The 21,257-nt window shown below is 44.8% G+C and overlaps 1 protein-coding gene across 1 annotated transcript in view; it reads right to left on the minus strand.

The window, feature by feature from the left end:
• Window positions 1-21,257, minus strand: part of LOC122540038 (1-phosphatidylinositol 4,5-bisphosphate phosphodiesterase delta-3-like) — a 166,300-nt gene that overhangs the window by 9,630 nt on the left and 135,413 nt on the right. Inside the window, exons 9-11 of the mRNA XM_043675361.1 lie at window positions 15,879-16,004; window positions 7,973-8,129; window positions 3,509-3,625 (exon numbers count right to left, since the gene is read on the minus strand). Coding sequence (XP_043531296.1) covers window positions 3,509-3,625; window positions 7,973-8,129; window positions 15,879-16,004 — 400 coding nt within the window. The remainder of the gene's footprint in view (window positions 1-3,508; window positions 3,626-7,972; window positions 8,130-15,878; window positions 16,005-21,257) is intronic.

Below are 21,257 nucleotides of genomic sequence, written 5' to 3' on the forward strand. Positions count from 1 at the left end.
TCGGAGAGGTGCTAAACGAACATTTCTCATCAGTTTTCACTCAGGAAAAGAAGAATATTGTAGAGGAGAAGAATGAGATACGAGATATTAGACTAGAAAGGATCGAGGTTAGTTATGAACAGGTGTTATCAATTCTAGAAGGACTGAAAGTAGACAAGTTCCCTGGGCCAGATGGGATTTATCCGAGGATTCTCTGGGAATCTGGGGAGGAGATAGCAGAGCCTTTAGCTTTGATATTTGAGTCGTCATTGTCTACAGGTTTAGTACCAGAGGACTGGAGGATTGCAAATGTTGTGCCCTTGTTCAAGGAGGACAGTAGAGATGACACAGGTAATTATAGACCAGTAAGCCTTACCTCTGTTGTTGGAAAGGTTTTGGAAGGGATTATAAGAGATAAGATTTATAATCATCTAGCAAGCAATAATTTGATTTCGTCATGGTTTCGTCAAGGGCAGGTCGTGTCGCACAAACCTCATTGAGTTTTTTGAGAAGGTGACCAAGCATGTAGACGAGGGTAGGGCAGTTGACGTGGTATACTTGGACTTCAGTAAAGCCTTTGATAAGGTTACACATGGTAGGCTGATGGAGAAAATGTAGAGGCATGGGATTGAGGGTGATTTAGCAGTTTGGATTAGAAACTGGCTTTCTGAAAGAAGGCAGTGAGTGCTGGTTGATGGAAAATATTTAGCCTGGAGTCCAGTTACTAGTGGTGTGCCACAGGATTTGTTTTGGGACCACTGCTGTTTGTCATTTTTATAAATGACTTAGGACGCAGGCATAGGTGGATGGATTAGTAAATTTGCAGATGACACTAAAGTCAGTGGAGTAGTGGACAGTTTGGAAGAATGTTACAGGTTGTAGGGGGACTTGGATAAACTGCAGAATTGGGCTGAGAGGTGGCAAATGGAGTTCAATGCAGCTAAATGTGAGGTGATGCACTTTGGGAAGAATAACAGGAAGGCAGAGTACTGGGTCAATGGAAAGATTCTTGGTAGTGTGGATGTGCAGAGGGATCTTGGAGTCAATGTACATAGATCCCTGAAACTTGCCTCCCAGGTGGACATTGCTGTTAAGGCGGCATATGGTGTGTTAGGTTTCATTGGTAGGATTGAGTTCTGGAACTGCAATATCATGCTGCAACTATACAAAATGCTGGTGCAGCACACTTGGAATATTATGTACAGTTCTGGTCGCCTCACTACAGGAAGGATGTGGAAGTATTGGAAAGGGTACAGAAGAGATTTACCAGGATGTTGCCTGGTCTGGAGGGAAGGTCTTATGAGGAAAGGCTGAGCTGAGAGACTTGGGTCTGTTCTCATTGGAAAGAAGAAGGCTAAGGGGGGATTTAATAGAGACATGCGAGATGATCAGAGGATTAGATAGGATTGACAGTGAAAGACTTTTTGCTAGGATGATGCCGTCAGCTTGTACGAGAGGGCATAACTACAAATTGAGGGGTGATAGATTGTAGACAGATGTCAGAGGCAAATTCTTTGTGCAGAGAGTGGTAAGGGCATGGAATGCTCTACCTGCTAAGGTAGTTAACTCAGTCACATTAGGGAGATTTAAACAATCCTTAGATAAGCACATGGATGATTTTGGGATAGTATAGGGGGATGAGCTGAGAATAGTTCACAGGTCGGCGCAACATCGAGGGCCGAAGGGCCTGTTCTGCGCTGTATTGTTCTATGATTTTGTAAACCTCTATAAGGTCACCCCTCAGCCTCCAACGCTCCAGGGAAACAGCCCCAGCCTGTTCAGTCTCTCCCTGTAGCTCAAATCCTCCAAACCTGGCAAAGATCTCAGTGATTAACCGCCAGTTTATCTAACTAAACACAACTAAATACATAAACACATGATCTATGTTTACTCTGGGATCTAACTTGACCATCAATTGGGATTTTAATACTAAGCAAGGATGTTAAGGGATATGAAGCGAAAGTGAGTGGAAAAGTTAGGATACAGATTAGTCATGATCTGACTGAAGATACCTGAGGGGTTGAGTGGCCTCCTCCATTCTATCTGACTCATACCCAATAACACAACCAATTAAAACAGCCAAACATCTGATTCATTCCTTCGAAGCATATCCATGTCTCAACAGCACAGATGAAGGAAGAATGCTTCCTTGGCCAGGAACAGCAGGGCATTGAACCAGCCACGGTCTCCAAATAAGGAGCAGGCCATTTAGGATTGAGGTGAAGGGGATCCTCTCCTCTCAGAGGGCAGTGACTCCCTGGAACTCTCTTTCCCATTGGGCTGTGGAGAGACAATCCTTGAGCATGCTCGAGGTGGAGGTCGTATTAAAGAGTTTAGGGGAGATTTGTAGCTCAGGCTGAGGTGCTGTATATATAGGTTTGTTCGCTGAGCTGGCAAATTAATTTTTCAGATGTTTCATCACTATACTAGGTAACATCATCAGTGAGCCTCTGGTGAAGCACTGGTGTTAGTGACCTGCCTTCCATTTATGTTTTGAGGTTTCCTTGGGTTGGTGATGTCAATTCCTGTGGTGATGTCAGTTCCTGTTCTTTTTCTGAGGGTGATAAATGGGGTGCAAGTCGATGTGTTTGTAGATAGATTTCCGGTTGGAATGCCATGCTTCGAGGAATTCTCGCATGTCTCTGTTTGGCTTGTCCTAGGATGGATGTGTTGTCCCATCCTTACGTACAGATGAAGAAGGACACCACTTTGACTGGGACAACGCATCCATCCTAGGACAAGCCAAACAGAGACATGCACGAGAATACTTCGAATCATGGCATTCCAACCGGAATTCTATCAACAAACACATTGACTTGGACCTCATTTACCACCCTGGCCAATATGTAACTCTGAATTAACATCGCAGAAACAGATTATCTGTTAATTATCATGGGACTGTGGGAGCTTGCTGTGTGTGAACTGATCCATTTCCTATATCACAACAATGACTACACTTTAAAGTACATAGAGACATAGAGTCATCGAGATATACAGCACAGAAGCAGACCCTTCAGTCCAACTTGTCCATGCCGACCAGATATCCTAAACTAATCTAGTCCCATTTTCCAGCACTTGGCCATATCCCTCTAAACCCTCCCTATTCATATACTCACCCAGATGCCTTTTAAATGCTATAGTTGTCCCAGACTCCACCACATCCTCTGGCAGCTCATTCCATACACGCACCACCCTCTGTGTGAAAAAGTTGCCATTTGGGTTCCTTTTAAATCTTTCCCCTTTCACCCTAAACCTGTGCTCTCTTAACTGGATTGAAGACAATTTAAGATGTTCCGTGGTCATGAAAAGTCCTATGTGATGCAAATCTTTATTATTTTGAAACACTAAGCTTTTTGAGTTAACCTACATCTGGCAAATTCGGGTTTGCTGATACAGTTTAATGCTCATTCAGTAAGCGGATTTCCCTTATTTTCTAATAATTAAATTGATTAAAACCTAGATCTTTGTTTTTGTTTGGGTGAATCCTCTGTTATTGTGTAGGAGTGAGTCAGGTCTGAGAGGGACTCACCCAGCTGACATCCTGCATTCCACATCTCCTGAGGGTTGTAGTTGGATGAGTCAAAACGAGAGCCCGTGGGATAGATCCTGGACAGCTGCAGTGTGTTGTAACAAACAAAGGAGGCTCCTGAAAAATAAAGACATTTAATCATTTCTGCAGAGGAACACAACAACAAAGAATCAGTTCTCACTGTGTAGTTATGTCTCTGGAAACTTGCCAGTAAGACAGTGTGAGTATCATTCCCCACTGCTGTCATTCCTACCACCCAGCCCTCTCCCCTTGCTCATTTCCTGTATTGTAGGTATCTCTGTTTTCTCAAATTTCTTTGAGGCACTGAGTTGCTCGCTGGGGAAGGAGAACAAACAGAGAATTGGTAAGAACAGGTTAACCACTGCATCAGGGAACAGAGGCTGAAGAGCCCATTACTGGGTTAAGTAAAGTGTGTAGCAGACAGTGTTCACCAGCCAGGGAAGGCTGAACAGCTAACTGTATGCAAACAGGTTGGAGGTGGGCTGGTAAAGGCTGAATGGCCTAGAAAGTACAGTGTGTTGAGAGGACAGCCTGCGAGCCCATTGGATAGAGAAGGTGAGAGCCCACTGGACAGAGGAGAGCAAAAGCCCATTGTATAGACAAGGAGGGTGACAGCCCATTAGGTCAGTCCTGATGAAGGGCTTCTGCCCAAAAGGTCGATTTTCCTGCTTCTCGGATGCTGCCTGACTGGCTGTGCTTTTCCAGCACCACACTAATCTAGACTTTTACGTAGCCAGGAAGGGTGACAGCCCATTAGATAGAGAAGTTGAGATCCCATTGGATAGAGAGGGAGAGTGAGAGCTCATTGGATAGACAGGGATGGCTAAGAGCCCATTGGATAGACAGGAAGGGTGACAGCCCATTAGATAGAGAGGGTCAGATTCCATTGGATAGAGAGGGAGGGTGAGAACCCATCGGATAGAGAGGAAGGGTCAAAACCGATTGGATAGAGAGGGAGAGTAAAAGCTCATTGGATAGAGAGGAAGAGTGAGATCCCATTGGATAGAGGGGGGAGAGTGAGATCCCATTGGATAGAGAGGGAGCGTGAGATCCCATTGGATAGACAGGGAGCGTGAAAGCTCATTGGATAGAGAGGAAGAGTGAGATCCCATTGGATAGAGGGGGGAGAGTGAGATCCCATTGGATAGAGAGGGAGCGTGAGATCCCATTGGATAGAGAGGAAGAGTGAGATCCCATTGGATAGAGAGGGAGCGTCAGACCCCATCGGATAGAGAGGGAGCGTGAAAGCTCATTGGATAGAGGGGGAGAGTGAAAGCTCATTGGATAGAGAGGGAGAGTGAAAGCTCATTGGATAGAGGGGGAGAGTGAGATCCCATTGGATAGAGGGGGAGAGTGAGAGCCCATTAGGTAGAGAGGGAGGGTGAGATCCCATTGATAGAGAGGGAGGGTGACAGTCGATTGGATAGAGAGGGAGAGTGAGATTAGACTGGACAGAGAGGTGGATGAGAGTCGATTGGATAGAGAGGCAGGCTGACAGCTCATTGGATAGAGAGAGAGAGTGAGAGTCCATTGGATAGAGAGATTGCATTAGATTCCCTACAGTGTGGAAACAGATTACTGGGTCCCACAAGTCCACACCGAACCTCCACAAAGTAACCCTCCCAGACCCATTTCCCTCTTGACTAATGCACCTAACACTATGAGCAATTTAGCATGGCCAATTCACCTAACCTGCACATCTTTGGACTGTGGGAGGAAACTGGAGCATCCGGAGGAAACCAGGTAACAACAAGGACAACATGGAAACGCCAGATAGACAGTTGCCTGAGGCTGGAATCGAACCTGGGTCCCTGGTCCTGTGAGACTGCAATGCTAACCACTGAGCCACCGTGCCACCCTCAGTAGAGAGGGAGGATGAGATCTCATTGGATAGAGAGGGAGAATGAGAGCACATTGGATAGTGAGGGTGAGAGTCCATTGGACAGAGAGGGAGGGTAGGGGCCCATGGATAATGAGGTACAATGCCAATCTCCAGTGAAACATGAAATATATTGTAATCTAACCATCTCAGAATATCAGGAATTTGATGATTGATTTTCTTCCTCTTTTCAGGTTCATTATTCAATGTTTGGTTTGTTGAGCCCAATTATAGCAGGAATAATCAGTGACAGGAGGAAATTTTCTGTATCACCACGCCTGACCTTCCCTGATCTCATCTTCATTGTTCTGACCAATACAGGTCTCTCACCTCTCTGTTATAAAACAGATTTGATCTTTATTCCTCAGAAGACACAGAAATGAGCATTGGTGGTTGGAAACCCATGTACCTGGACAGCTCCAATAACACTCCACAACCATCCAGGGCAAAGCAGCCACTTGATTGGCACCACATCCACAAGCATCCACTCCCTCCAAAACCGATGCTCAGTAGCAGCAGTGTGTACTATCTACAAGATGAACTACAGAAATTCATCAAAGGTCCTTAGACAGCAACTACCAAACCCATGATTGTTTCCCTCTGGAAGGACAATTGTAGCAGATACATAGAAGCACCACCGCCTGCAAATACATCTCAAGGACCTGGGTGCACCACTTGCTGAAGGCAAGCATGCAGGTGCAGCAGACAGTAAAGAAGGCAAATGGTAGGTTGTCTTTCATTGTGAGAGGTTTCGAATACAGGCGCAGGGATGTGTTGTTGCAGTTATACAGGGCCTTGGTGGGGCCACATCTAGAATATTGTCAGCAGTTTTGGTCTCCATTTCTGAGGAAGGATGCTCTTGCTCTCGAGGGAGTGCAGTGAAGGTTTCCCAGGCTGATTCCGGGGATGGTGGGACTGATGTACAAGCAGAGATTGATGAGGTTAGCATTGTTTTCACTGGACTTCAGACGAGTGAGAGGGGACTTCATAGAGACTTATAAAATTCCAACAGGACAAGACAGGGTAGATGGAGGGAGGATGTTCCTGATGGTGGGTGTGTGTAGAACCAGTGGTCACAGTCTGAGGATTCGGGTGGACTGTTTAGGTCAGAGATGAGGAGACATCTCCTGTGGGTTGGCCTGTGGGATTCATTATCGCAGGAAGTAGTTGATGCCAAAACATTGAATGTATTCAAGAGGTGGATAGATATAGCACTTGGGGTGAATGGGATCAAAAGTTATGGGCAGAAAGCAGGATGAGGCTATTGAGTTGAACAATCAGCCATGATCATGATCAATGGCAGAGCAGGCTTGAAGGGCCGAATGGCCTCCTCCTGCACTGAACAATAAAGGAAAGCATACCGAACACCTTCTTCACTATCCCACCAACCTGTGACTCTACTTTCAAGAAACTATGAACCTGCACTCCAAGGTCTCTTTGTTCACCAACACTCCCTAGGACCTTATCATTAAGAATATAAGTCCTGCCCTGATTTGCCTTTCCAAAATGCAGCACCTCACAATTATCCAATTTAAATTCCATCTGCCACTCCTCAGCCCATTGGCCCCTCTGATCAAGATCCCGATGTACTCTGAGGTAACCTTCTTCACTGTCCACTACACCTCCACTTTTAGTGTCATCCGCAAACTTTCTAACTATTTCTCCTATGTTAACATCCAAATCATTTATATAAATGACGAAAAGTAGTGGACCCAGCACCAATCCTTGTGGCACTCCACTGGTCACAGGCTTTCAGTCCGAAAAATAACACTCCACCACCACCCTCTGTCTTCCACCTTTGAGCCAGTTCTGTATCCAAATGGCTAGTTCCCCCATACTCCATGTGATTTAACCTTGCTAACCAGTCTCCCGTGGGGAACTTTGTCGAACACCTTACTGAAGTCCATATGGATCATCTCCACTGCTCTGCCCTCACCAATCCACTTTGTTACTTCTTCAAAAAACTCAATCAAGTTTGTGAGACATGATTTCCCACGCACAAAGCCATGTTGACTATCCCTAATCAGTCCTTGCCTTTCCAAATACATGTACATCCTGTCCCTCACAACAACTTGTCCACCACCGAGGTCAGGCTCACGGGTCTGTAGTTCGCTGGCTTGTCCTTACCACCCTTCTTAAACAGTGGCACCACATTGGCCAACCTCCAGCACCTTCCAGCACTTCACCTGTGACTATCGATAATACAAATATCTCAGCAAGGGGCCCAATGATGGCAGCTGTTTGTCATGTCGACATTCACACCTCCTCCAAGCTGCCATTCCTTTTGGTCCAACACCAGCAATTTCTTTGTTCTGTGAGTTCACCTCCCCGGCTTTTATTCCTTCTCACTCTACCTGCTTTCACTTGCTTAAAACCATTGATATTTCTAACTCTTCCCAGGTCTATCATTGTTCTGAATTGAATCAGAGTTATTGATCTGAACTGATAACTCTCCTTCTCTCTCCAAGTGATGCCGAGACTGCTATTTCTTTATCTTCAGTGTTTATTGTAAATTTGCAGCTTTTGGTCTGCTTTGTCGTGATAATCATGTGGTCTCATCTTACCTAACTCACAGATCAGCTTCTTTGCCTTATTCTCAGAGAAGGATGAGAGTTCACAGGGACATGCCTTCTCCCTTGCATACTGGAAGCTGTGGAAACGTACAGCCTTACAATAAACCACAAGCTCAGACAGCTCCTTCGACAGCTCCGTCACCAGCTCCTGAAAATCACCACAGTTAGTTAGAAAGATTGAGCAGTGAGCACCCAGCAGATCCCTCATACCCAGCAGATACCCGACTCCCACCAGATCCCCAACACAAAATAGATCCCTCTCACCCAGCAGATCCCCACACCCAGCACATCCTCAATACTCAGCAAATCCTTGACACCCAACAGATCCCCAATACTCAGCAGATCCCTGACACCCAGCAGATTCCCAATACCAAACAGATCCCTGACACCCAGCAGTTCCCCAATACTCAGCAGATCCCTGACACCCAGCAGATCCCTAATACTCAGCAGATCCCTGACACCCAGCAGATTCCCAATACCAAACAGATCCCTGACACCCAGCAGATCCCAAAACCAAGCAGATCCCTGAAACTCAGCAGAACCCTGGCACTCAGGAGATCCTTTACACCAGTGGATTGCAGACACCCAGGTGATTACTACACCCCTAGCATTCAGTGGACCAAGTGGACCCTGGTCACCCAGGTGTCTTACACCAGTAGATCATCAACATCCAGTAGATCCCTGATATCCATTGTTGCCTAATCCCAGAGACAGAAAACATGGCATGTGGGGAAATGAAATCAAAATGAACCTGATCCAATAATTTCCAGTTTAAATCACATCTGATGGGATGTCTAGTGTGACTGTACGAAGATCCAATCAGCCCAGAGTGAATGACCAATTAGCTCACAGTGAGTGACCATGAACATCACCTTGCTGTGGGAATAGAGGGGGATAATGATTCAGGGAAGACCATAAGAAATAGGAGTGGAAGTAGGCCGTTCGGCCCCTCAAGCCTGTTCTGGCATTCAATAGGATCATAGCCGATCCAAGACTCCTCACTTTTACTTTGCCGTCCTTTCCCCATAATCCTGATTCCCCGACTGATCAAGAGTTATTTCAGCCTTAAGTATACACGCAGACGCTGCCCCCACAGCTCCCTGAGGCAAGGAGTTCCTAAGACTCACAACCCTCTGAGAGAAGAAATTTCTCCTCATCTCAGTCTTAAATCAGTGCCCCCTTTATGTTGAGGCTATGCCCTGGATCCTCTCAGTATTTACCCTGTCAAGCTGTTTAGGAATCCTGCATAGTGCAGGGACCCAAAGATGTACAGCAGTGTCCAGTTTGAGATTAGCTAGCACAAAGGAAGGGGAGAATCTGGGGCCTTTGACCTCCTTGCTCAGAGTCAAACAAGGCTACACACTCACACACTGAGTGGGTAACAGTGAAAAGTGAGGTTTATAACCTCATTACACTGCAGCCCAGGATCAATGTTTACTCCTCAAAGTATTTCATTGGACTCTCTTTGTTTTCACACTCCATTTTGACTGGGATAAGAAAAGTTTTATTTGTTTGCAACTGAGAGTCGGGAGTGTAGAATTTGCAAATGTTAATGACAGCCACACTTTGAACCTTTTAGAACACGATTTAAAGTTGAACAGTGGGGTGCTGGAAAAGCACAGTCGGTCAGGCTGCATCTGAGGAGCAGGAGAGTCGATATTTTGAGCATAAACCTTCATCGGGAATGAGGGGGGTAGCCCAAAGGGGCTGGGAGATAAATGGGAGGGAGTGGGGGTGGGGGGAAGGTAGCTGGTGGGATAAGGCGGGCGAGAGGGGAAATGAGGAAACTGGTGAAATCCACATTGATCCCGTGTAGTTGGAGGTCCCAAGGCAGAAGATCTATTTGAGGGAAGATGTAATGGCATTGGAGGTTGTTCAGGGGGGGTTCACCAGATTGATCCCAGAGACGAGGGGTTTGTAGAATGAAGAGAGATTGAACAGTTTAGGCCTATATTCTCTGGAATTTAGAAGAATGAGGGGAGATCAAGTTGAGGTATTCAGTCTCCAACATTAACCCTTTTACAACCTTGTACAACAGTGCAGACTGTCTTTATTTGGACCTGTTTAGCAACTATGCTTCAGAGTAACTTGTTTTGGTGAAACAGTTCAGGATTTCCTAGATGGAGTAAGACACAAAATAAATATAGGTTCCTTCTGAATCAACTCAGAGTAAGGAGCTGACTGTCTCTGATAAAGGAATGATGGATCTTAAACAATGATGATCATTTAACGGCATAATCTCAACCAGAAACTGGTTGATGGTCAGACACCTAAATCCTTCAAGTCACCAGTTTAAGGGAGAAGATAGATTAACAGTAATCAGAGACTGGACACTGAGGCTGGGGCTTTGGTATTGGTTTAAATAAACTTTCACACCCAGATTTGCCTGGCCCCTCCCCTGACATGGGGGCTGGATTTTCTGAGAAGTGTCAATCTTGGCCAATTTTTACACAAGCAGAGAGCTCCACATTCCGATCCGGTGGGGGCTCCTGTCGAAATGGTTCCGATCTGACAGTTCTTCTCTTGCACAGAGGAAGAGGAAGGCAAACCAAACTCCCTTTTCACAGCACTCAGCTGCCACCTTCTGCAATCTAAAGGTACAGACTCACAGCCACTTGGGCAGCTGCTGTCAAACTGCATGTATGGGTGGTAAGAGTGCTGTTAGGCTGCTGGAAGGGTAGAGTGCCAGATGGGTGGGATATCAGGGAGTAAGGTAAGTAGGTCCCTGCTGGGAAGGGTGCCTGTTGAAGAAGGGGTAGTGTGCAAGGGATAGGATACCAGGTGGGTACAGCATTGGGTGCCATGTGGGTCGGCCACCAAGTGGGAAGAGGTTTGGATGCCAAGTGTGTTGGGTGCCAAGGTGGCAAGGTAAGTGATTTAGGGCAGGTCAAGATGAATGGGAGAAATTGGCTCTGGTGGCTGTCAGGCCTGGGATAGTTGGATCAGGTCTGGAGTCAGGGGTCGGGCGTGAGACTTGTGCTCCAGTAATTGCCACTCCCCTAATCAAGCTGTTCCAAGCTGGATGTGGAAGGTGCCCAGGTATGTTCTGCACACAAAAAGCAGAAGAAATCCAACCCAGCCAATTACTGCTCCATCAGTCTGCTTTCGATTATGAGTATAGTGGTGGAAGGTGTCATTAACAGTGCTATTGAGCAGCACCTGCTCAGCAATAACCTGCTCAGAGTGGGTTCCACCAGGGTCACTCAGCTCCTGACCTTCTTACAGCCTTGGTTCAAACATGGACAAACGAGCTGAGTTCCAGAGGGGAAGGGAGAGTGACAATCCTTGACATCAAAGCTCCATTTGATGAGTGTGGCATCAAGGAGCCCTAACAAAACTGGAATCAATTGAAATTGGGGAAGACTCTCCAGGAGTTGGAGTTGTACTTGGCATGTAGGGACATGGTTGTGATTTCTGGCGATAAGTCATTTCAGCCCCAGAACTGCAAGAGTTCCTCAGAGAAGCATCCTAGACCCAACCATGTTCAGCTGCTTCATCAATGACCTTCCCTCCAGAATTAGGTCAAAGCGGGCACTGATGATTGCACAATGTCCATCAGCATTTGCGACTCCTCAGATACTGAAGCAGTCCATGTTCAAATGCAACAAGACCTGGACAATATCCAAGCCTGGACTGACAAGTGGCAAGTAACATTTGTGCTACACAAATGCCAAGCAATGACCATCTCCAACAAGAGAATCCAAATATCTCCACTGGACATTTAATAGCATTGCTGTCACTGAATCCACTGAGCAAAAACTGAACTGGACTGGCCACATAAATATAGTGGCTGCAAGAGCAGGTCAGACTCAAGGAATCCTGTGGTGAGTAACTTATCTCCCATCTCCTTAGTAACATCTACAAAGTACGAGCTGGGAGTTTGATGGAATATTTCCCATTTGCCTGGATAAGTGCAGTTCAAGTTACATGGCAGATATTCACCGAGACCCCTTCTAAATTCACAATCTCTACCACCTGGAAGAACAAGGGCAGCAGATAAATGGGAACATATTTGCCTACAAATTCTCCCCAAAAACACACACCATCTGGATTTGGAAATATGTGGAGTTTGCACATTCTCCCGTAAAGAAACCCTGCAGAAAGGTCCTGGAGCAGAGATGACTTAACTCCAGAAATCACAACCATGTTCCTACATGCCAAGTACAACTCCAGCTCCTGTAAGGGTTTCCTCTGGGTGCTCCAGTTTCCTCCCACAGTCCAAATATGTGCAGGTTAGGTGGATTGGCTGTTCTAAATTGCCTGCAGTGTCCAGGGATGTGTAAGTTAGGTGGATTAGCTATGGGAAATGCAGGGTTACAGGGAAAGGGTGGGAGAAGGGGGGAATCTGGGTGGGATGCTCTTCAGAGAGTCTGTGTGGACTTGTTGGGCCGAATGGCCTGTTACCACACTGCAGGTGATTCTATAAGAAAAATAAAATGCTGTTTCTTTTCTGAAATCTTGTTGAAATCTTGGAACTATGTTCCTAATAGCAGTGTGGGTGTGCCTACACCTTAAGGATTCAAGGTGATTATTACTACCACCTTCTTCACGGTAATTAGGAATGGTCAATAAATGCTGACCCAAGCAGCGACACCCATATACTTTAAAATAATGAATGGTGCCATCCACCAGGGGGCAGTCTGTTTGCAGCCATGCTCTGATGGGAGAACAATCACAGAACCAAGAGCCTTGGTGTCACAGACAGAAGACATCCAGCCCACATGTCCCTTGTAGCTCTTGGAACAGTTTAAATTAGTGACAATCTCCTGCCCTTTTCCCCTTAGCTTTGCTGGAGGTTTACGAGAGAGGGACAACTAAGCTTTTCAGACTGACATTTGTGCAGATTTATTCGTCCCCAAGTGACTGGCAGGCAGAACTAGGATCTCACGGGAACATCAGACAAGCCAGACCTATTCCGGGGAAAGCAGACTCTGCAGAGGGGAACCAGAACAGGAATAAAGTAAACGCTTTTAGAAACACAACACATGAATCACTAAAGGTCAACACCTTATTCATTATCAACATTCCACACACACACACACAAAAAAAACACCATTCCCAGTTTGGGCAGATAATTCACAGCAGGGTTACTGACTAGAACAATTTCCAGAGGATGTTTCAGAGCACTTTCTCAGATACAGAAATAACCCAGGCTCCTAAATGTATACCAGGCCAATGTTAAAAAGAACAGGGCTTAGGCTGGGTCCCTCGTCAATTGACGGAAATATCTGAAAAGATGCAGAAATTCAACTCAAGCTGTAATAATTGATTACTGGATTTTTTTTTTCTCTTACTGACAACTTCTCACACCTCCCCTGACATTTTACAGTGTTGGCTGCTGCTCAAGGGAGGCACTTTCAGCTTGGCGTCAAATGATTATGGTTCAAAGTTCGGATGAGTAACTTATCTGAGACCCAGTCTACTTTCTCAGAATGGTGTTAAATATCTTTAGGGTGTCACTTCAACTAAGAGCAGGGAAATTCTCCCTGATGTCCTGACGCATAATTGTCCCTTAGCCTCACTAAAGATAGGTGGAAGGGTGTTTAACTCACTGCTCTCTCGGGTCTTGGTTGTTTTAAGTCCACTTTGTTAAGAATGACCACATTTCAAAACTATTTCATTGGTGTAAAAAAACTGGACTTCCCTTAGGTTGTGAACGGTGGTATATAAATGCATATACTTTGCACCATACATCAGAATAGTTGAATAGTTTCAACATGAGAGGCCACTCGGCCTCTCGTATCTGTTACAGCTCTCTGCAGGAGCAACTAGTGAGTCCCACGTCTCCGCCTTCCTTCAGCAGCTCTAGAATACTTTCTCTTATTTAAAATGCCCAAGGAATCTGTAACTGTTTTAGAAAATGTTTGAAAGAAATTACTTAAGAATCTGCATCAATTGTAAAAGTCGATTCTTTTTCTTCAACAATAAGAAATAATGGTCTATGTGGTGTGGTGACCCTTGACCTAAACTGAAGGTGGTACCACAGCTGAAACAGCACGTGGCTATACTCAGAGAAGAGACAAAGAAACTACTGTCATAAAGAAGAGGCAGCTGGTAGCAGAAGGAAATCAGCACACACAAATGCAGACAAAGTTAAAGAAAGGACAGAAACCCATTGAATGTTTTGTGAGCGAGGGTGCAAATCTCTCTCAGGAAAGAGGTCAGGTTTTCTGTTTGGCAAAAAGGAGGCGAAAAGCCACTTTGTGAGCTAGCTAAAATGGCAAGACCTGGGACGTTGTGAATAGCTTAGAGACACTTTAAAGTCAGGTGTTTTACCAGGAATGATCAAAGTACAAACTGGGATCTGGCTGTACCACCAGCGCTGCTGTGATCTGAGGGAGAGAGGGGTTGTAGAAGTGTGATTTATAGATGTTAACCACATACCTGCGAGATTTCACCTTGAGAGTGAAATCTGTTGAACCATATGTAGTTCAATTTGCTGCATTAATGAAAAATAAATGCAATCCTACAATCTTCCTGACATACCCTGTGAATAACAGAGAGCACATTGTGTAATTGTGGGGTGCCTAGGGACATGGCTGTTCTTGGTGCATTAAATATTTATCGTTAAGTTTACTTTCTAATTTGCAGAATCACTTGCATGTTTATTGATGTTTATTTTTTGAGTGGTTCTGATCAGTGTTAAAGGTAAATGCCATAAAAATTGGAAATTTATAATGGTAATTAGGTCAGATATTTGGGGGCATTCAGTAAATTTGATTATGTTGCTTTCTACATTTGTGATCCTTACTACTTATTGTGTAAAAACCCTTGTCCTCACATCATCTTTTATTTTGCCTTCATATCATATTGGTGTCTTCTGGTTCCCAGTCTTCTCATCAATGGGAACAGTTTCTCCCTCTCTACTTTGTCCAGATTCTTCATGATTTTGAATACCTTGCTCCAATCTCCTCTTGAGCTTCTTCTCTAATAAGAACAATCCCCTCTTCCCCAGCCGTGCCACATAACTGTGACATCTTCATCCCTGGAAACAGATCTTCACCGAACTCTTCCCAAACTCTTCAGATCCTTACTAAAGTATGTTCCTGCTCACAAGCATGTATACACACACAAACACCTGTAACACATAAACATGTACATACACCTCACATGCAACATACATGAACTCTTACTCAAACATGCACACTCACAGAAGCACATATATGCTGTGATTGTAACTATTAATTGACCAGTGATGGTAGGACCATTCCACACTGATTATCAAGTAGCTACCATCTGTTATTTTCTGTATCCAAGCCCCTCTTACCACTGAGGTAAATGTAGATAGGGTCGCACATGACAAATAACCATGTTTTGTGATTCTTCTGCAGGAAGAGAGTATTGCTGCCAAAAGCTGCTATTTGATTGGCTCTGCATGCTATTTCAGATGGAGATTAAAAATCAGTTATATTGCTGTGGGTCTGGAGTCATATGTACACCAGACCAGGTAAGCACGGCACGTTTGCTTCCCTAAAGAATATTGATGAACTAAATGGATGCTTTAGACAAACAACTTCTTTTTATTTCAAATATTTTATCTAATTCAAATTCTGACATGATAGGATTTGAACCCATGTTTCCCAAAGCATTAGATTATGCCTCTTGATTATTAATTCACTGACAACACCATTACATACTGCCTCCCCTAAATCTGCCCAAACCAATGTTTTGTCTTGACTGGGAAAATAATGAGCTTTTCACTTATGGGGACATGCCTCATTCAGATCTTTTGTATCGTTACCTGGTACACCCAACTGGATATCTATTCCATTTAACTATTATAGAAACTACAAAATAACTGATGAGAGGGTGAGTGAGAGTTAAACTCATCTTATTTGGAGCTGTAATCATTATCCGTGGTCTCTCCAGCTGTGGTCCTGCCCAAAGATCTTGTTACCTTTTTGGTTTTTTCTCCATTGTTCATACTCTCATCCTCTTCATCCTCTGCTGTTTCCTCCTGATCCACCGCGGGACCAGAGATATCAAACCTTTTCCCTTTTATCAGTATTTTGCCTTTGAGTTTCTGCAAAAGAAAGTCAGAGGATTGTAGCTATTGAAAGTTGCAGGTGTGTTCAAACTGCACGCTCGGATAGGTGTTATGAAAGTTGAGAACAGAATACTATGCTGTAGGCAACAGTTGATGCCTACTGCAAAGAAATTATGGGACTAGATTGGGTTGGGATATCTGGTCGGCATGGACGGGTTGGACCGAAGGGTCTGTTTCCATGCTGTACATCTCTATGACTCTATTTCACCAAATTCATTTACACAGGATTAATGGGATAATAATTCTATTCCAGTTCAACTTTATTTGGCATTCACAAGGGGCCATAATTTTAAGGTGATTAGAGGAAGGTTTAGGGAAGATGTCAGAGGTATGTCCTTTACTCAGAGAGTGGTAGGTGTGTGGAATGCACTGCCAGCAGTGGTAGTAGAGTCAGAGACATTAAAGCGACTTTTGGGTTGGCACATGGAAGATAGTACAATGAAGAGTATGTAGGTTAGTCTGATTTTAGAATAGGATAGAAGGTCAGCACAACATTAAGGGCCGAATGGCTTCTGCTGTGCTGTACTGTTCTATGTTCTATGTATCGGGCCTTAAAGTGGGTCTTAACATCAGTTTTGTGAGTCAATTGGGAAATGCTAGTCTAGTTTGATCACTAGTCTCAATTCAATGAGTTTTCACAATTAAACAATTTAGCTTAACTGATTAATGACCAGACATCTTTACATTTCTATTGTGCCTTAGAATTGCTGTCTCTGTTATAATATGGGAAATACAACAATAAGTTCAGCACAGCAGGATCCCACAACTAGCAATGAGGTAACAGCCAGATGACCTGAAATATTTCCATGGCAATGCCTCTACTAATCAGCACGTCTCGCAAAGTATAAGGTGTTGTTTCTCTTTACTGTGGGATTTCTTGTGAATTGTCCTGGTGGGTGGAAGGCTCAAAATGTTGATAAAATGTCTTTATGCAGGTAGAACTTGGATTAGTGATGCTGGCTGGGACACTGGAAATAACTACCTGTTCTTATCTGGAGCAGTGACAAAAGATTTTTTTTAATGGGTTCCTGGGAGAACCTATCAGACTCTTTGCCCCACGATGAAATGGCTTGGTCATCACGATTAAATGGACTGTGTTCCAACGTTAAACAGCTTGGGTGCTTTTTACTATTGATTGACCCTCAGACCAACAGACCCTCCTCCTCAGCATCACGGCCCCATGTGGCATAGGTAGGTCTGGCCCCAGTACAATTATGGCATCAGATGCGAAGGGGGGAGGATTTAGCAGGAGCTGCCACTCCTCACCTTGGCCCTCTTTGTTCTCGAGCTTCCTGTGCTCCTGTGACAGTGGTCTTCCAATCAGAGACAGCACAGAGAAAGGCCCTTCGGCCCGTCACATTGGCATCGATCAAGAACAACCACCTAACTATTCTAATTCCATTTTCCAACACTTGTGTCATTGCCTTGTATGCCTTGCCATTGTAAATGCCCATTAAAAATATTTTTTAAATGATATGAGTGTTACTGCCTCGACCACCTGTTGAATTCCACATTCCCATCCTCTGGATGAAAAAGTTTTTCCTCACATTTTCTCTAAATGTCCTGCCCTTTGCCCGGTCAATGAGTCCTCCATCAAGGAGTTTTCCTGTCTGCCTTATCTCTGCCCCTCATTATTTTACACATCTCTAATACATTCCCTCTCAATCTCCTCTGCTCCAAGGAAAACAATCCCAGTCTGTCCTATCTCTCTTTATCACTGATACTCTCCAGCCCAGGCAACATCCAGTGAATCTCCTCTGCACCCTCCTATAACGAGGATTCCAGAACAGCACACAACACTCTAACTGTGACCTAACCAACATTTTACACAGTCCCAGCATAACCTCCCTGCACTTAGAGTATACACATTGGTCAAGTATACCATATGCCTCCTTAGCCATTTTATCCACCTTCCCAGGATGTTTCCTAGAGTTGTAAGTGAACGTGGGCAGTGATGTTATTTAAATACTTGGGTTGGTGCCCATACCAGTGGAGATCAGCGGAGACACCCTGCCAGACTTAAACCATGCCATGTCTTACAGTCAATTCTCCTAAAACTTCATTCACCAACACACTGACAGGGCCAAAGGAAATACAAGGAAAATTATTTCACACTTTCACAGAGGATATGGTAGTTAGCCTTCAAAAGGATTAATTACTTTCTTTTCTACACAGTTGACCCTTTGTTGAAGCCTGGATCATTGCACGGAAATACTTTCAGAATGGACCCCATGAGATACTGTGTAGTCTAGGAACCCTCTCCTGACATTCAAATCAAGTGGTCCAGCCTGTGAGACTCCTCACTGCAACTATACAGGGCCTTGCTGACAGTCGAGAGTGTGCTGCTGGAAAAGCACAGCTGGTCAGGCAGCAACCGAGGAGCAGGAGAATCGACATTTCAGACATAAGCCCTTCATCAGGAATCATCAGGCTTATGCCCAAAACGTTGATTCTCCTGTTCCTCAGCTGCTGCCTGACCTGCTGTGCTTTTCCAGTAACACACTCTCGACTCTGATCTCCTGCATCTGCAGTCCTCACTTTCTCCTAGGGCTTTGGTGAGACCACGGCTGGAGTATTATGTGCAGTTTTGGACCACTCATCTGAGGAAGAATGTTTTGGCTATGGAGGGAGTGCAGCGAAGGCTGACCAGACTGATACCTATGGTTGGCAGGACTGACATACATAGACCAGACTGGATTGGGTAGGACTACCTTCACTGGTTTGGAAAAATGAGACAGGGTTTCATAGGAACCTATAAAGCTCTATCAGGATTAGACAGGTTAAACACAGGAAGGATGTTCCCAATCACTGGGAAATCCAAAATCTGTAGACTGTTTAGGATTAATTTCTTCACCCAGAGTGAGGAGAAATTTCTTCACCCAGAGTGGTGAGCCTATGGAATTCTTTGCAACAGAAAGTGAGTGAGGCCAGAACAGTGAATGATTTCAAGGAATTAGGGATCGTTCTTACAGCCAAAGGGATAAAAGGAAAGTGGAACAGGGTCCGATGATATTGAGTGACACAACAGGCTCGAAGGGGTGAATGGCCTGTTCCCATTTCCTTTTACAGCAAACTTTATTAACCTTATTAACCAGCACGCTGGATAAACTGGCAAAAATAATAATTACCTCAATCTGCAGTAATGTCCAAGTATTGCTGGAAATAAACAGTTTTTGTATACCCCCTGCATTAGGATTCTATTACTTACTGTGTGTTTTTATATTGATTTTAGGAGGTGTGCTGATGTTTTTATGGAGGCTTTTGGAGGGATGTTGATGTCTGAAACCTTCACTTGGTCAGGGTTTGCTGCATTTATGTATCCCTCTTGATCATCCCGAATATTTGATCTACCTGGTTAATGAAACATTTGCAGTACCATGTTTCTATCGGACACGTACAGCCCCACAGCACATGAACCCTTCAGTTCTAAATGACCCATCATATTCGCCACCTCCTCCTCCTCCAGCACCCCCCCCACTACTCCACTTCACTCCTCACCAACATACATCCCATTACCCATCCAGGCCAAACAAGCCCTTTATTACCCATTTGGATAATCAGTCAAACAATCTATTAAAATAAGGAGGGGCTTTACTTAAAAATAAAAGCAAATTACTGCGGATGCTGGAATCTGAAACCAAAAGAGAAAATGCTGGGAAATCTCAGCAGGTCTGGCAAAGCGGACAAAGGGTCAGTTAGACTCGAAACATCAGCTCTTTTCTCTCCTTACAGATACTGCCAGACCTGCTGAGATTTTCCAACATTTTTTCTTTTGGCTTTACTAAAGAGTCTGGTCTTGAGCCTTACATTAGGACTGGCCAAGGTCTGAGTGTCAGGGAGGGCACCAATGGAACTGCAGCCCAGCAAGGAGCAGGAACACTGACCTTACTATGCCCTCTCTTGGGTAACTGCGTGACACCAGTGACCATCCTATTACTGCCCTGAAGAACACCAGTGCACAATCCGGTGACCTTAATAGGGATTTATGAAACCATAGCTGAAAATGTGTTGCTGGAAAAGCGCAGCAGGTCAGGCAGCATCCAGGGAACAGGAGAATCGACGTTTCGGGCATAAGCCCTTCTTCAGGAATGAGGCTCATTCCTGAAGAAAGGCTTATGCCCGAAACGTCGATTCTCCTGTTCCCTGGATGCTGCCTGACCTGCTGCGCTTTTCCAGCAACACATTTTCAGCTCTGATCTCCAGCATCTGCAGACCTCACTTTCTCCATTTATGAAACCATGAGGAGTAAATAAACAAAGCCTTTTCCCTGGGGTGGGGGGAGTCCAGAACTAGAGGGCATAGGTTTAGGGTGAGAGGGGAAAGATTTAAAAGGGACCTAGGGGCAAATTTTTCACACAGAGGGTGGTGCGTGTACAGAACAAACTGCCAGAGGAAGTGGTAGAGGCTGGTACAATTACAACATTTAAAAGGCATCTGGATGGAGACATGAATAGGAAGGATTTATGGGCCAAGTGCTGGCAAATGGGGCTAGATTAGGTTCGGATATCTGGTCGGCATGGATGAGTTGGACTGAAGGGTCTAAGACTCTGTGGTCCTTGTATGCCTTGAGATATGGGGGAAGAGTGAACTGACTGAAGTCTTTTAATGGAAATCTGGTACAAGTCACTGGTTTAATATTTCACCCATTTCAGAGGTGCTACGCAGTGTGTAAGCTGAAACTTAGTCATATTCTAGCTGAGAGTGGAATGGTGGAAATATAATGTTTCATTCCTGTGCACGCTATTGCCACTTGAATAGAAGTTCAGGTTAGAGTCATCATGATGGAATTTGCAGAGTTAGCTGTCTGAAATATTTTCGTTAAATAGCCCAGCAATCGCAATGTGGTTCCCACAAATCGTAGGCATTGAGTGAACCAATCAGTTCCTGTGCACTGTTTGATCTGTCTGATTGGTTAGATTCCCTACAGTGTGGAAACAGGCCCTTTGGCCCAACCAGTCCACACCGACCCTCCGAAGAGCAACCCACCCAGACCCATTTTCCTTCTGACTAATGCACCTAACATTATGGGCAATTTAACATGGTCAATTCACCTGGCCTGCACATCTTTGGACTCTGGGAGGAAACCAGAGCACCCGGAGGAAACCCACATAGACACGGGGAGAACATGCAAACTCCACACAGACAGTCGCCTGAGGCTGGAATCAAACCTGGGTCCCTGGTGCTGTGAGGCAGCAGTGCTAACCACTGAGCCACCGTGCCACCCATTGT

Source organism: Chiloscyllium plagiosum, chromosome 33 (genome assembly GCF_004010195.1).
Source record: "Chiloscyllium plagiosum isolate BGI_BamShark_2017 chromosome 33, ASM401019v2, whole genome shotgun sequence".
Taxonomy (NCBI): domain Eukaryota; kingdom Metazoa; phylum Chordata; class Chondrichthyes; order Orectolobiformes; family Hemiscylliidae; genus Chiloscyllium; species Chiloscyllium plagiosum.